Source organism: Mustelus asterias, unplaced genomic scaffold (assembly GCF_964213995.1).
Source record: "Mustelus asterias unplaced genomic scaffold, sMusAst1.hap1.1 HAP1_SCAFFOLD_96, whole genome shotgun sequence".
Taxonomy (NCBI): Eukaryota; Metazoa; Chordata; class Chondrichthyes; order Carcharhiniformes; family Triakidae; genus Mustelus; species Mustelus asterias.
Window position 1 is genome coordinate 1000341 of NW_027590144.1, and position 14233 is coordinate 1014573.

The 14233-nt window shown below is 45.1% G+C and overlaps 1 protein-coding gene across 1 annotated transcript; it reads right to left on the reverse strand.

Annotated features, from left to right (window-relative positions):
• Window positions 1–3539: 3539 nt before the first annotated feature.
• LOC144484241 (uncharacterized) lies at window positions 3540–10426 on the reverse strand. The gene is made up of 3 exons (XM_078202774.1): window positions 10344–10426; window positions 9883–9970; window positions 3540–5774 (listed from the first exon to the last, which is right to left on the reverse strand). The coding sequence occupies exon 3, from the start codon at window positions 5426–5428 to the stop codon at window positions 4586–4588; it is 843 nt and encodes a 280-aa protein (XP_078058900.1). The 5' UTR covers window positions 5429–5774; window positions 9883–9970; window positions 10344–10426; the 3' UTR covers window positions 3540–4585.
• Between the last annotated feature and the right edge of the window lie 3807 nt (window positions 10427–14233).

Genomic DNA, 14233 nt, shown 5'->3' on the forward strand with positions numbered 1-14233 from the left:
TCTCTCTGTCTCTCCCTCTCTCTGTCTCTCCCTCTCTCTGTCTCTCCCTCTCTCTCTCTGTCCCTCTCCCTGTCTGTGTGTCTCTCTCTCTCTGTCTCTGTCTCCCTCCCTCTGTGTCTCCCTCCCTCTGTGTCTCCCTCCCTCTGTGTCTCCCTCCCTCTGTGTCTCCCCCGAATTGCCCCCCCACCCCGAATTCCCCCCCCCCCCCCGAATTCCCCCCCCCCCCCGAATTCCCCCCCCCCCCGAATTCCCCCCCCCCCGAATTGCGCCCCCCCCCGAATTGCCCCCCCCCCCGAATTGCGCCCCCCCCCGAATTGCGCCCCCCCCGAATTGCACCCCCCCCCCCCGAATTGAGGTTGAGGGAGCTAAGGCTTTTCTCTTTAGAGTGGAGGAGGTTGAGAGGCGACTTAATAGGTTTATAAGATGATGAGGGGGATAGATAGAGTGGACGTTCAGAGACTATTTCCTCGGGTGGATGTAGCTGTTACTAGGGGGCATAACTATAAGTTTCCTAGTGGAAGATATAGGAGGGATGGACGAGGTAGGTTCTTTACTCAGAGAGTGGTTGGGGTGTGGAATGGACTGCCTGCAGTGATAGTGGAGTCAGACACTTTAGGAACTTTCAAGCGGTTATTGGATAGGCACATGGAGCACACCATAGGGAGTGGGATAGCTTGATCTTGGTTTCGGAAAAGGTTTGGCACAACATCGTGGGCTGAAGGGCCTGTTCTGTGCTGTACTGTTCTATGTTCTATCTCATGTACAGATCGGTGCCCCCATCATGATGCTTTCCAAAACTCCTTATCTACCAACCTTGGGCTTTCTTTGTACTGAGATTCCCTTCGTTTGAAAAAGGGTGGATTAAAATTGCTCAAAATTAGTTTTTTTTAAAGTTTATTTATCTGTCACAAGTAAGGCTTGCATTAACACTGCAATGAAGCTACTGTGAAATTCCCCCAATTGCCACACTCCGGTGCCTGTTCAGGTCAATGCACCCTAACCAGCACGTCTTTCAGACTGAGAGAGGAAACCAGAGCAGCCGAAGGAAACCCAAGCAGACACGGGGAGAATATGCAAACTCCACACAGACAGTGACCCAAGCCGGGAATCGAACCCGGGTCCCTGGCGCTGTGAGGCAGCAGTGCTAAAAACTGTGCCACCATGCCGTCACTGTCACTGTGCCACCATGGATGTCAGCGCCCTTTCTTTGTTTTAATCTAATGACCACATGGTCTGGGAATCATTTCTATTTCATAATTTCTCCTTTTAAACTCTTTCCTTCAGTATCCAATTCCAGAATTTTCCTTTTCATTGTGTTAATTGCGTCAGGAATAAATCGTTGGATCCGACAGGAAGTTTAACTCAAGATCAATCCAACACAGGATTGGTCAGAATCATTTCACATGTCCCAAATTTTAAATAACCATTACAAATTAAAATTCTCATTCTCACGTGTGAATTGTATCTCATAGAATCATAGAAATCATAGAAAGGATTGAAATTCCTGCATGTTTCGTAAAAGATCCTGGAATCATATCTCTGGCCAGTAAATCTGGTTCCAGGTTCATAACTTATGAAAAAAAGCTTTATTAATCACACTTACTTATTTAAAATCTGTTTGATTTAAATCACAGACAGAAAGCCTCAAAGCTTGAAGCATTCAATCCATAAATATCATCCATACACAAGCAGAGAAACTTAGCATGTGCTTTACAACAACAATAACCAGAATGAATTTCTTAAGCGTTCTTGTGGTTCTGCTTTTAAACTTCCAGAAATGCCTTTAATTAAAGACTCAAGATAAGGTTAATTTCCCAGAAAGATAAACCTTAACAAATGTAGCCCAAAACAATGATAAAACGCATCTACAAACATCCACATAAAACAAATGAAACATGCAGGTTCTCACAGCTCGTAAATTTCAAACAATGAATCGTCAGCATTCTCTCTCTCTCTCTCAGCTATAGCTTCTTAAAGCGACAGAGCACTACAAGCTCACAACTCCTTGAATAAGATACAAGATCCTTCATTCTAACCTTTTTTAGCCAACTTCCAAGACCTGATTCATAGGCAAAATCGCAAACAAGTTACCACCGGAAAAATCTTTGTTCTTTACCTGGGGTTGAGGTGACAACACGATAAAATTCTCAGTTATTCCAAATTCCTCCAGGCTATGCGTAAATTTCCACATTTAACTGGATCCCATAAATCCTCAATTATAAACTAAAATAGACAGATGAGTTTCTGGGTGATTTAAAAACAAATCAAATGTCTGCTGAAAGGGTTAACTTTTCTACAGAACCTAAAGGGGTGGGGAGTGAGCGAGAAAAACTTGGCACACAATTACGTCACTTTGTACAAGTTTAAAAAACTTCTCTATCAACCAAACAAACTTAATTTTAAGCTTCATCTATTAATTTTTTGTTATTTTCCTCAACCTAATTATTTTAATATGATCAGTTTTTGTTAGGGATGGGTAACTTCTGTTCTTTATAAACTGGTTCACTCATTTTGTTTATTCTACATGGGCTCGGAGAATCAGAACCCAGACTTTATCATTCTGATCATTTTAGTCCTTTTGCCACCACTCCCACTGTTTTGCAGGAGGGTTGTGGGAATTCCAATCAGAACTAATCATTTTATCATAAAAGTTAAATACTGCAGACGCTGAAACAAAAACACAAAATGCTGGGAAATCTCAGCAGATCTGACAGCACCTGTGGAGAGAGAATAGAGCCAATGTTTCAAGACTGGATGACCCTTCATATGAGCTGTGATGAAGTATTATCCAGACTTGAAACGTTGGCTCTATTCCCTAATCACTTTATCAATAAATTTCTTGTTCTTAGTTTCCAAATGGCAGGTAAGAGACCGGTCCGCACTCGAGTTCTGATTTTTCACTGGCCATGCTTGGGTAAGATTATAACCATTAGTATCTACTCTGATGTCTGCTTTTCAGTCCAGTGCTACTTGGAGTATTCCATCACTTCGCTGACTATTGGATCACAAGTTCCTCACAGTTCTCATCACAAATTTATGATAAAATAATTTAAACAATGCCTGCGAACACTTCTTAGCTTCTTAACCAACTGCTTATCACTTTGTAGATTTGTCAGGCCCCATTTTTACAGATTTCGGTATCTCAGCCACAGAACACCGGCTGTTGCTGGAATAAGTTTAATTCTAACTCATTCTGAGTAAATATTCTCACCAGGTCCTCTGTTGGGGCCCTGCTAAGCAGCTTTAATGGTCCGTGATTGCAGAAACTGAGCAGTCACAGGAATGTGGTCAAGATAGTCCAGTCCCATAATGCCTCACATTCAATCTGCAGTCCTTCAATTATAACAGAATATGTGGCTGTATGTAGCTGCCTCGGCCATGGTCAACCCCAACACTGCCTTCCTGAACTGTTACAATGCCTGAGGTGTAAGTACACCCACAGTGCTGTTAGGGAGGGAGTTCCAGCTACACGTTCCAGTCTTTCACGAGACTGTAGGTGGATATCAGATTGATATATTCCATTCACCCACACCCAAGGTGAGTTATTCCAATTCCTTTATTGTCCAGGACAATATATTCACAACATCTTTAAAACAGAAATTAAACATTCCCATTTGATTTCAGACAGTAACATATTCTGTTAGTTTGTTCTTTATTGTTGATGTCAGGCTGGGGTTGTTCCCCTTGGAGCAAAGGAGGTTGAGGGGAGATTTGATAGAGGTGGACAAGATTCTGACAGATTTAGATAAGGTGGATAAAGAAAAGCTGTTCCCATTAGCTGATGGGACAAGGATGAGGGGGTGCAGATTTAAGGTTTTGGGTCAGAGATGCAGGGGGGATGTGAGGGAGAATATTTTGGTGCAGCGAATGGTAATGATCATAGAAATCATAGAAACCATACAGTACAGAAAGAGGCCATTCGGCCCATCGAGTCTGCACCGACCACAATTCCACCCAGGCCCTACCCCCATATCCCTACATATTTTACCCGCTAATCCCTCTAATCTACCCATCCCAGGACACTAAGGGGCAATTTTAGCATGGCCAATCAACCTAACCTGCACATCTTTGGACTGTGGGAGGAAACCGAAGCACCCAGAGGAAACCCACGCAGACACGAGGAGAATGTGCAAACTCCGCACAGACAGTGACCCAAGCCAGGAATCAAATCCAGGTCCCTGGGGCTGTGAAGCAGCAGTGCTAACCACTGTGCTACCGTGCCGCCCATTCTGGATCTGGATCTGACCTGGAACTCGCTGCCTACGAGGGTGGAGGAAGTGGAGACAATAAACAATTACAAAGGAAATTAGATGGGCATTGGGAGGTTTCAAACAGAAATGCTGACTAAATATCTCTGAACTTCCTCACACCCTGTCACTCTGTGATCCGTGTGAAATCTGAAACCAGGTATTCGCAACAAGACTCAAAGAGCATCAGCCCACTGGAGACAAAGTTGTGAGACTGGCCAGTCCAGCAGAAAGAAACCCTCCGACCCTCCCCATTGACCAACTGTGAGAATGAACAAAATGCAGTCCTGGATGTAACTGAGAGCAGAAACAATAACAGCAGAATCCAACCCCTGTCATCACTCGTGAACTTGTTGGTGTCTCAGCAGCTGGGATGAAACTGTGAATCCCGTCCCACACTGAGAGCAGGTGAATGGCCTCTCCCCAGTGTGAACTCGCTGGTGTCTCAGCAGGACGGATGACCAAGTGAACCTCTTCCCACACTGAGAGCAGGTGAACGGTCTCTCTCCAGTGTGAACGCGCTTATGTGCCCGCAGGTTGGATGACCGAGTGAATCCCTTCCCACACTGAGAGCAGGTGAATGGCCTCATCCCAGTGTGAACTCGCTGGTGTGTGCGCAGATTGGATGAATGACTGAATCCCTTCTCACACTGAGAGCAGGTGAATGGCCTCTCACCAGAGTGAAGTCGCTGGTGTGTCTGAAGGTTGGATAACCGACTGAACCCCTTCCCACACTGAGAGCAGGTGAATGGTCTCTCCCCTGTGTGAACTCGCTGGTGCGTCTGCAGGTGACATAACTGACTGAAACCCTTCCCACACTGAGAGCAGGTGAACGGCCTCTCACCAGCGTGAAGTCGTCGGTGAGTCTGAAGATTGGATAACCGACTGAAACCCTTCCCACACTGAGAGCAGGTGAAGGGCCTCTCCCCAGTGTGAACTCGCTGGTGTGTCTGCAGGGTGCATGACTGAGTGAATCCCTTCCCACACTGAGAGCAGGTGAAGGGCCTCTCCCCTGTGTGAACTCTCTGGTGTATCTGCAGCTGGAATAACCGAGTGAATCCCTTCCCACACTGAGAGCAGGTGAATGGTCTCTCCCCAGTGTGACTGCGCCGATGAGCTTCCAGCTCTGATGGGGATCTGTATCTCTTCCCACAGTCCCCACATTTCCATGGTTTCTCCATGGTGCAGGTGTCCTTGCCTCTTTCTTGGGTGGACAATCAGTTGAAGCCTTGCCCACACACAGAACACGGGTACCGTCTCTCCCCGCTGTGAATGTTGTGATATTTATTCAGGCTGTGTAACTGGTTAAAGCTCTTCAGTCAGTGCACTGGAACACTCTCACTCGAGTGTGGCAGTGTGTTGGTGCTTTTCCAGTCACACTGATATTTGAACTCTTTTCAACAGACTGGACAATTGTTTCTCCTTCTAGATTCAAAGGCCGATGATATTCAGCTCCCAAGGAATATGACTCTGTCAGATCTAGATGTGATGTTTGAGATTTCGGCCTGTGATTCCTCTTTCAGTATCCTGTAAAACAAGTTTACAGAGGTCATCAGTGTCAGTGTAGGATAGAAATTCAGAACACACAATTCTAGTTTCTATGGAACATTCTTTCCTCTCTCCAGACTCGAAACATTGGCTCTATTCTCTCTCTATCTGGGGGATAGCGTGGGAAATGATGCTGCGGTCGATCAGCCAATTCTCAATGAATGGTTGAGGCAGTTCGATGGGCTGAATGGCCAACTGCAGCTCCTGTTTCTTATGATTTGTGTGTGGTGGACAGGAAGCAGTGAGCATGGATCTGTCAATCTGCCTCAATCAGCACCTTCAGGAGAATTGGGAGGGTGAATATTAGATACAGCAGAGTGAGAATGGAGGGAGAGTGTGTGGGATGGAGATTTACAGCTTTTGGGGAACGAGAGAGGAAAGAATGTTCATTAGAATCATAGAATTCCTACATCTTATCAACCGTTCCTGAGCCTTCACAATGAATCTCTCTTCTCAGGACACTCTTATCTCTGACTTGTCTGTGCTGCTCGCAGTCTCACAAAGCAGCTGCCTGTGTGTTGATACAAGGGGCCCTGCGCGGCAAGTTTAATGCTCCATGACTGTGTCTTTAATGACTGAATAACTATAGGAATATGGTCAAGTCAGCTAAATCACATGATGCTTTATATTTCGGTTAGTAACTGTCCATTTTGTTAACACAGCACATTTGGATATATAAATACATATAAAAGCAAAATATTGCGGATGCTGGAATCTGAAACAAAAACAGAAAGTGCTGGAAAATGTCAGCAGGTCTGACAGCATCTGTGGAGAGAGAATAGAGCCAACATTTAAAGTCTGGATGACCCTTCATCAGAGCTCTGACAAAGGGTCATCCAGACTCGAAATGCTAGTCTATTCTCTCTCTATAAATATATATACGACAGCTGCCTCAGCCTTGGCCCACTCTAACACATGCACGAAGCAGTGCTGACTATGTGGAAATGCTCAGATTAAAGTTTCCTGCCTTCTCTTTAACAGCGAGTGAAAATGTTTATCGGCTTGCAGACCTTCAAAGGAGTCAGTGTCTGCTATTTCAGCATGAACAGGCTAATCTTCACCTACGTAGGCCCCAGAACATTCTGCTTTTCGGCCTTCACCAGAGGGTGAGCAAGACCAGATTTCTCCATAACAAATACCAAAGGCGAGATGTGGGGATATGCTATGCAAATAAAAGATTAGCAGAAGTCAATTTTTCATTGAATGCGTATACACTACTCTTCACATACTGCATTTCCTCTCTCTCTCTCTCCCTCTCTCTCTCCAGTGTATAATTGGCAAATATGTCCGTCAATGAAGGATTAGAAACATTCCTGGTTTCTGATTTGCTGTAATTGACTATTACTGCCAAGTTATTTTTCTGTAACATCAGAACCACTTGCGGGACAGCTGCACAGGGTTTCTCCTTGTGCACAAGTCATTAAAGGCCCCACATTGGATTGTGCGTGGTGTCCAGTGCTGTTTGTACTCAAGTCGACTAAGAATGCCTAAAGTTGCTGGTACCCAGGATCTCTGACAACTATCCCTAACCGGATCTTGATTATCCAAAGGTTGGCCAGAATCCTCTCCAGTAACTTACCCGCCACTGTTGTCAGGCTCATCGGCCTGTAATTACCAGGCTTCTCTTTGCTGCCCTTCTTAAACAATGGAACAACATTAGCCACACTCTAGTCTTCAGAACTTTGCCAGTGGAAAGGGATGAAGCAAATACCTCTGCAAGGCCGTCTGCAATTTCATCCCCAAGTTCCCCAAACTCCCACAAGATCCAAGGATGCACTTGATTTGATTTATTATTGTCATATGTACTAGTATACAGTGAAAAGAATTGTTTCTTGCACACTATCAAGACAAAGCATACAGTTCATAGAGAAGGAAAGGAGAGGGTGCAGGATGTAGTGTTATAGTCATAGCTCAGGTGGACAGAAAGATCAACTTAGTGCGAGGTAGGTCCATTCAAAAGTCTGACGGCAACAGAGAAGAAGCTGTTCTTGAGTTGGTTGGTATGTGAGCTCAGACTTCTGTTTCATTTCCCCAATGGAAAAAGGTGGAAGTGTGAATGTCCGGGGTGTGCGGGTTGATTATGCTGGCTGCTTTTCCGAGGCAGCCGGATGTGTACACAGAGTCAATGGATGGGAGGCAGGTTTGCGCAATGGACTGGGCTTCATTCACAATCCTTTGAGAAATCCGTTGTTGAGAAAAGCATGGATGTTAGGGAACTTGGGGAAATGAATAGTTCTGGTCACCTCATTACAGGAAAGATGTTGAAGCCATTGAAAGGGTGCAGAGGAGATTTACAAGGATGTTGCCTGGATTGGGAGGCATGCCTTATGAGGATAGGTTGAGGGAGCTTGGTCTCTTCTCCCTGGAGAGACGAAGGATGAGAGGTGACCTGATAGAGGTTTACAAGATGTTGAGAGGTCTGGATAGGGTAGACTCTCAGAGGCTATTTCCAAGGGCTGAAATGGTTGCTACGAGAGGACACAGGTTTAAGGTGCTGGGGGGTAGGTACCGAGGAGATGTCAGGGGTAAGTTTTTCACTCAGAGGGTGGTGGGTGAGTGGAATCGGCTGACGTCGGTGGTGGTGGAGGCAAACTCGTTGGGGTCTTTTAAGAGACTTCTGGATGAGTACATGGGATTTAATGGGATTGAGGGCTATAGATAGGCCTAGAGGTGGGGATGTGATCGGCGCAACTTGTGGGCCGAAGGGCCTGTTTGTGCTGTGGCTTTCTATGTTCTATGTTCTATATGTCTTGAGGAGTGCACATGTAACCAGAGAAGGAGGTGCTGGAAGTCGTAAAGTGCATCAAGGGAGATAAATCCCTGGGACCTGATGAAGTGTATCCCAGGACATTATGGGATGCTAGGGTGGAAATTGTGGGTCCCCTAGCAGAGATATTTGAATCATCGATAGTCACAGGTGAGGTGCCTGAAGATTGGAGGGTGGCAAATGTTGTGCCTTTGTTTAAGAAGGGCTGCAGGGAAAAGCCTGGGAACTACAGGCCAGTGGGTGAGCCTCACATCTGTAGTGGCTAAGTTGCTCGAAGGTATTTTGAGAGACAGGATCTACAGGCATTTAGAGATGCAAGGACTGATTAGGGACAGCATGGCTTTGTGAGTGGAAAATCATGTCTCACAAATTTGATTGAGTTTTTTAGAACATAGAGTTTCAGGTCATTACCATTCGCTGCATCAGAATATTAGTATTGTTTCTGAAAATTTCATGCATTCCGTCTTGACTTGACAGGACAGCCTCATCTATTCATTACCAACTTGAGTTTCGCTAAATCCCTGTCTCAGCTGAGGTTTCTAGAACTTTCATTCATTCCTTTATTTTCTTTAGACTTGACTGTCAGCGTCCCTCATTTAACCCATGAAAAACTTTGGTGTATATAAACCCCTGTCCTCTGCATCAAGTCCCACACACTCACCCATCACCATGTCCTCACCATGGGGCTGCAGTGGTTAGCACTGCTGCCTCACAGTGGGTTCAATTCATGGCTTGGGTGACTGTGTGTGTGGAGTCTGCACGTTCTCCCCATGTCTGCATGGGTTTCCTCCCACAGTCAGAAAGGCTTACTGGTTAGTTGCATTGACCCGAACAAGTGCCGGAGTGTGGCAACTAGGGGAATTTTACAGCAACTTGCAGTGTTAATGTCGGCTAAGCCTACTTGTGACACTAATAAAGAAACTTTAAAACACTGACCCACACAGGCTCCTGGTTAAACAACTCAATTTAAAACATTGCATCTTTTTTTGCAAATCCTTCCATGACATTATCGTTCCCTATTTCCAGTCACACAGATAGAACATAGAACATTACAGCGCAGAACAGGCCCTTCGGCCCACGATGTTGCACCGACCAGTTAAAAAAAAACTGTGACCCTCCAACCTAAACCAATTTCTTTTCGTCCATGAACCTATCTACGGATCTCTTAAACGCCCCCAAACTAGGCGCATTTACTACTGATGCTGGCAGGGCATTCCAATCCCTCACCACCCTCTGGGTAAAGAACCTACCCCTGACATCGGTTCTATAACTACCCCCCCTCAATTTAATGTTTGAATCTTTTTCTACAGACACACTTACAATCAGGTTCTGATGAATGGAGTGACTCTGGCAGGTTTTGATCTGATGTCTGGTTTGAGTTTCCCTTCAAATTTTGTCATCAAATTTCCTGTAAAAAAAGATCATCACTGTCAGTCAAGAATAGAAATTAAGTGAGAAACATTTCTCTTGGGTTGAGTTATCTGTGTGTAAATCCTCCCCTTCAAACTCCCTGTAAAAGGAGTTTCCAAAGTCCATCCCTCTCAGTCCAGGAGAGACATTCACAACATTCTCTCCTCCTGCTGGCAGGGAGCACCGCGCATGCGCACTATTGCCCATCGCCCCGAGAAAGATGGCCTCCGTCAATTCGGGGCCTCCAACTCGGCATCTGCGGTCGCGGCCTCGAATGGGAGGAACGCGGCACTGTGCAGTTATTATTCGGGTTCTCCTGTCTCCTCTGGGTGCTTATGAAGCCTCTCCACCCACCCCGCCGCCTCCATTACCCTCCAGAATAAGCCGTTTCCCTGGAAACCCGGAGCCGATACAACCCCCTTGCTGCTGCTGCTGCGGCAGCAACATCCACTGCGCATGCACTTTAGATCTACAGTACGCATGCGCAAAGTCTGTTGTAAGGATAGATCATCTTCTGATTCACTGTGAATGCTGGGTAAGATAGCCAACATTGAAGTATGTTCTTGCATAAAAAATAATTATGTTTTCTGATTCAATTATGACTGAAGCCAAAGCACCAAGGTATAAAATAAAAATAACTAATACAGTAGCTAGCTCTGTCCTGAGTTTAATCAATTTAAGAAGTCTCACAAAACCAGGTTGAAGTCCAACAGGTTTATTTGGTAGCAAATAAACCTGTTGGACTTTAACCTGGTGTTGTGAGACTTCTTACGGTGCTTACCCCAGTCCAACACCGGCATCTCCACATCTGAGTTTAATTAATAGCTGAACAAACGTCTGCATCTGAAGATGAACTCCTTGGAGTGTCAGCTGGTGTAACGAGCTGATGATTTACCATCCACCCTCTCTCCACACACACAGACACACACACACACGGACTTGACAATAAGAATGAACTCATGTTTGATCAAATCCTTTGAACTTTGAATACACGAATGAATACAAGAAGGTTCACTGTCTAAATCTCCTTTATCATAAAGCCTGCAATTTGGATGCAAGCTCCTCCTTTAAATGCTCTGTCGTATGAAGTGTTGCCTCCAGGCAACGATATTTCCTGCAATCCCAACTGTCACCTGTGGTACCAATAAACTGATGCTATCGGATATTTTTGGCCACATCTAAAGTCCTGGAGCGCCATCCAGTGGAATCCAGTCGAAAGCCTCTTCCCTTCTATGCAAATATTGCGACATGATATTTTATAGAATGATTATTAATGCTGGTTTATTATTACTGCTCTCTTCTTATCCTTTCTTCTCCCATTTGGAACTGTTGCTTATTTGCATAACGTCTGCGATTAATGGTTTCAGGTTGCTGGTATTCAGTGTCATAATGCGTGTTTCTTTTATTCATATAGGGCTCTGTATTGGGACCTCTGCTGTTTGTGATTTATATAAACGATCTAGAAGAAGGTGTAACTGGGGTGATCAGTAAGTTTGCGGACGACACGAAAATGGCTGGACTTGCAGATAGTGAGAAACATTGTCAGAGGCTACAGAAGGATATAGATAGGCTGGAAATTTGGGCAAAGAAATGGCAGATGGAGTTCAATCCAGATAAATGCGAAGTGACGCATTTTGGTAGAACTAAAGTAGGGGGGAGCTATACGATAAATGGCAGAACCATAAAGGGTGTAGATACGCAGAGGGACCTGGTTGTGCAAGTCCACAGATCCTTGAAGGTGATGTCACAGGTGGAGAAGGTAGTGAATAAGGCATATGGCATGCTTGCCTTTAAAGGACGGGGCATAGAGTATAAAAGTTGGGGTCTGATGTTGCAGATGTATAGAACGTTGGTTCGGCCGCATTTGGAATACTGTGTCCAGTTCTGGTCGCCACACTACCAGAAGGAAGTGGAGGCTTGAGAGAGAGTACAGAGGAGGTTTACCAGGATGTTGCCTGGTATGGAAAGGCTTAGTTATGAGGAGAGATTGGGTAAACTGGGGTTGTTCTCACTGGAAAGACGGAGGATGAGGGGTGACCTAATAGAGGTGTATAAAATTATGAAAGGCATAGATAGGGTGAACGGTGGGAAGCTTTTTCCCAGGTCGGTGGTGACGTTCACGAGGGGTCATAGGTTCAAGGTGAGGGCGGGGGGCGGGGGGGGGGGGGAGGTTTAACACGGATATCAGAAGGCCGTATTTTACACAGAGGGTGGTGGGGGCCTGGAATGCGCTGCCGGGCAAGGTGGTGGAGGCGGACACACTGGGAGCGTTGAAGACTTATCCGGATAGCCACCTGAATGGAGGGATACAAAAGAATGGTCTAGTTTGGACCAGGGAGCGGCGCGGGCTTGGAGGGCCGAAGGGCCTGTTCCTGTGCTGTATTGTTCTTTGTTGTTTGTTCTTATATGAATACTTCCATCTTTCATAAAGTTGTATTAATAATTTGTTGTGAATAGAATCTTTTCATCGCCCCAACCAGCAAAGACTCATAACAACTAAAATGTATGTGTGTGTAGTGTGTGTGTGTGTGTTTACTGGTTATCAGCAAAGCGTGTTATTAAGTCCAAAGGTTAAGCACAGATAGAATTAAAACCTCTCTCTACAATCTGGTGTCACATTATAGGACAGGTATGGTATAGGTGTGATGCAATACAAATCTCCCTCTACATTATCTAATCACTCAATCCCAAAGTCAGTAGAGCATGCGTTAGAAAAGAAACGGTCGCCCTGACCAACGTGAGACCTCCCGATCTTGGGGAAAGTACATTGAGATGGGGAGTCAGACCACTGAAGGTAATAGTAAAAGAGAGAGGGAGGGTCGGCCCTTGGCTGCGTGGGGCGGCAGACATGATGAGTAATAGAGATTCGAGCAGAAAGAAACTTTAATTTTCAACTGGAACCATTCAGAGAAGGTCTTCTGAACTCGCATGCTGGCCGTTCATCCTTCTCTCTCTGAAGTTGATATGACAGGTCAGCAATTCAAATCTCAGGGCTGAACTCCAGGACATTAGAATGAAAAGATCTCAGATTCAGGAATGTCGGAAAATACAAAGGACCAGACCAGAATACCCAGGAGATGCTCATATCATCTACAACCTGTGGAAGAACATGGTGAGATGGAGGTGGATGGAAAGGCCTTTGACCCTGTAATCCACATTTAAATTAGACCTACCAAAATGAATCACCTCACATTTATCAGGGTTAAACGCCATTTGCCATTTTTCAGCCCAGCTTTGCATCCTATCTATATCTCTTTGCAGCCCTCCACCTCATCCACTACTCCACCAATCTTGGTGTCATCAGCAAATTTACTGATCCACCCTTCAGCCCCCTGCTCTAAGTCATTAATAAAAATCACAAAGAGCAGAGGACCAAGCACTGATCCCTGTGGCACTCCGCTAGCAACCTGCCTCCAATCCGAAAATTTTCCATCCACCACCACCCTCTGTCTTCGATCAGACAGCCAGTTACCTATCCAATCGGCCAACTTTCCCTCTATCCCACACCTCCTCACTTTCATCATAAGCCGACCATTATAAAACATATATGCTCATATTTTAAATGTAATTTATGTATTGAATGAATTCTTGTTCATTTCAACCAAAAGCAAGTCACTGTAAGGTATGATGACAAATCGAAGAGTTGAGAGCCAATGGCCTGGGAACCTTAGTAGTTGCAGGATTAATATCTGAAAGTTTCTGGCGAGGGAACACATTTTGCAACTTTATGAATGGGGACATTCAATGTTTAGATATAGAACAGATCGTACTGGGAGTCAGGATCACGTGTCTATCCAGTTTTGGAAATGAGCCGGTGGGAATGTTCATTTTGACCTCCTCACACAGAGATACCTGCCTCGTGAGTTTTATATTGTCTGTAGTTAACGACAGTATTGGTCATCTCAAATTATCCCACAACATTAGTCATAATTCGGAAATTTGCAATCGATGATGTGCTTATGTGAAATACACCTCATTCTCTTGGTTTCACCCCATGGTTTGCACACCTGTTCTGTATGTGTTCTCTATCTAGCTTGTGGTTTGCCTGCCTGGGAAGTATTTCATCGGACGATATTTCGAGAGATACACTCTGTTAACCCACGCTGCAGCGACACTGATAGTGTTTTTAAGGGACAGTGTATAGGAAACTATCTTCTGCCACACACTGTCCTGCATCGGCCTCTAATGAATGAGCCTTTTGCTGTTTAGAATTACCTGAAACTCGTCACTGACAGACCAGTTTATGCGTGAAATCACCGCG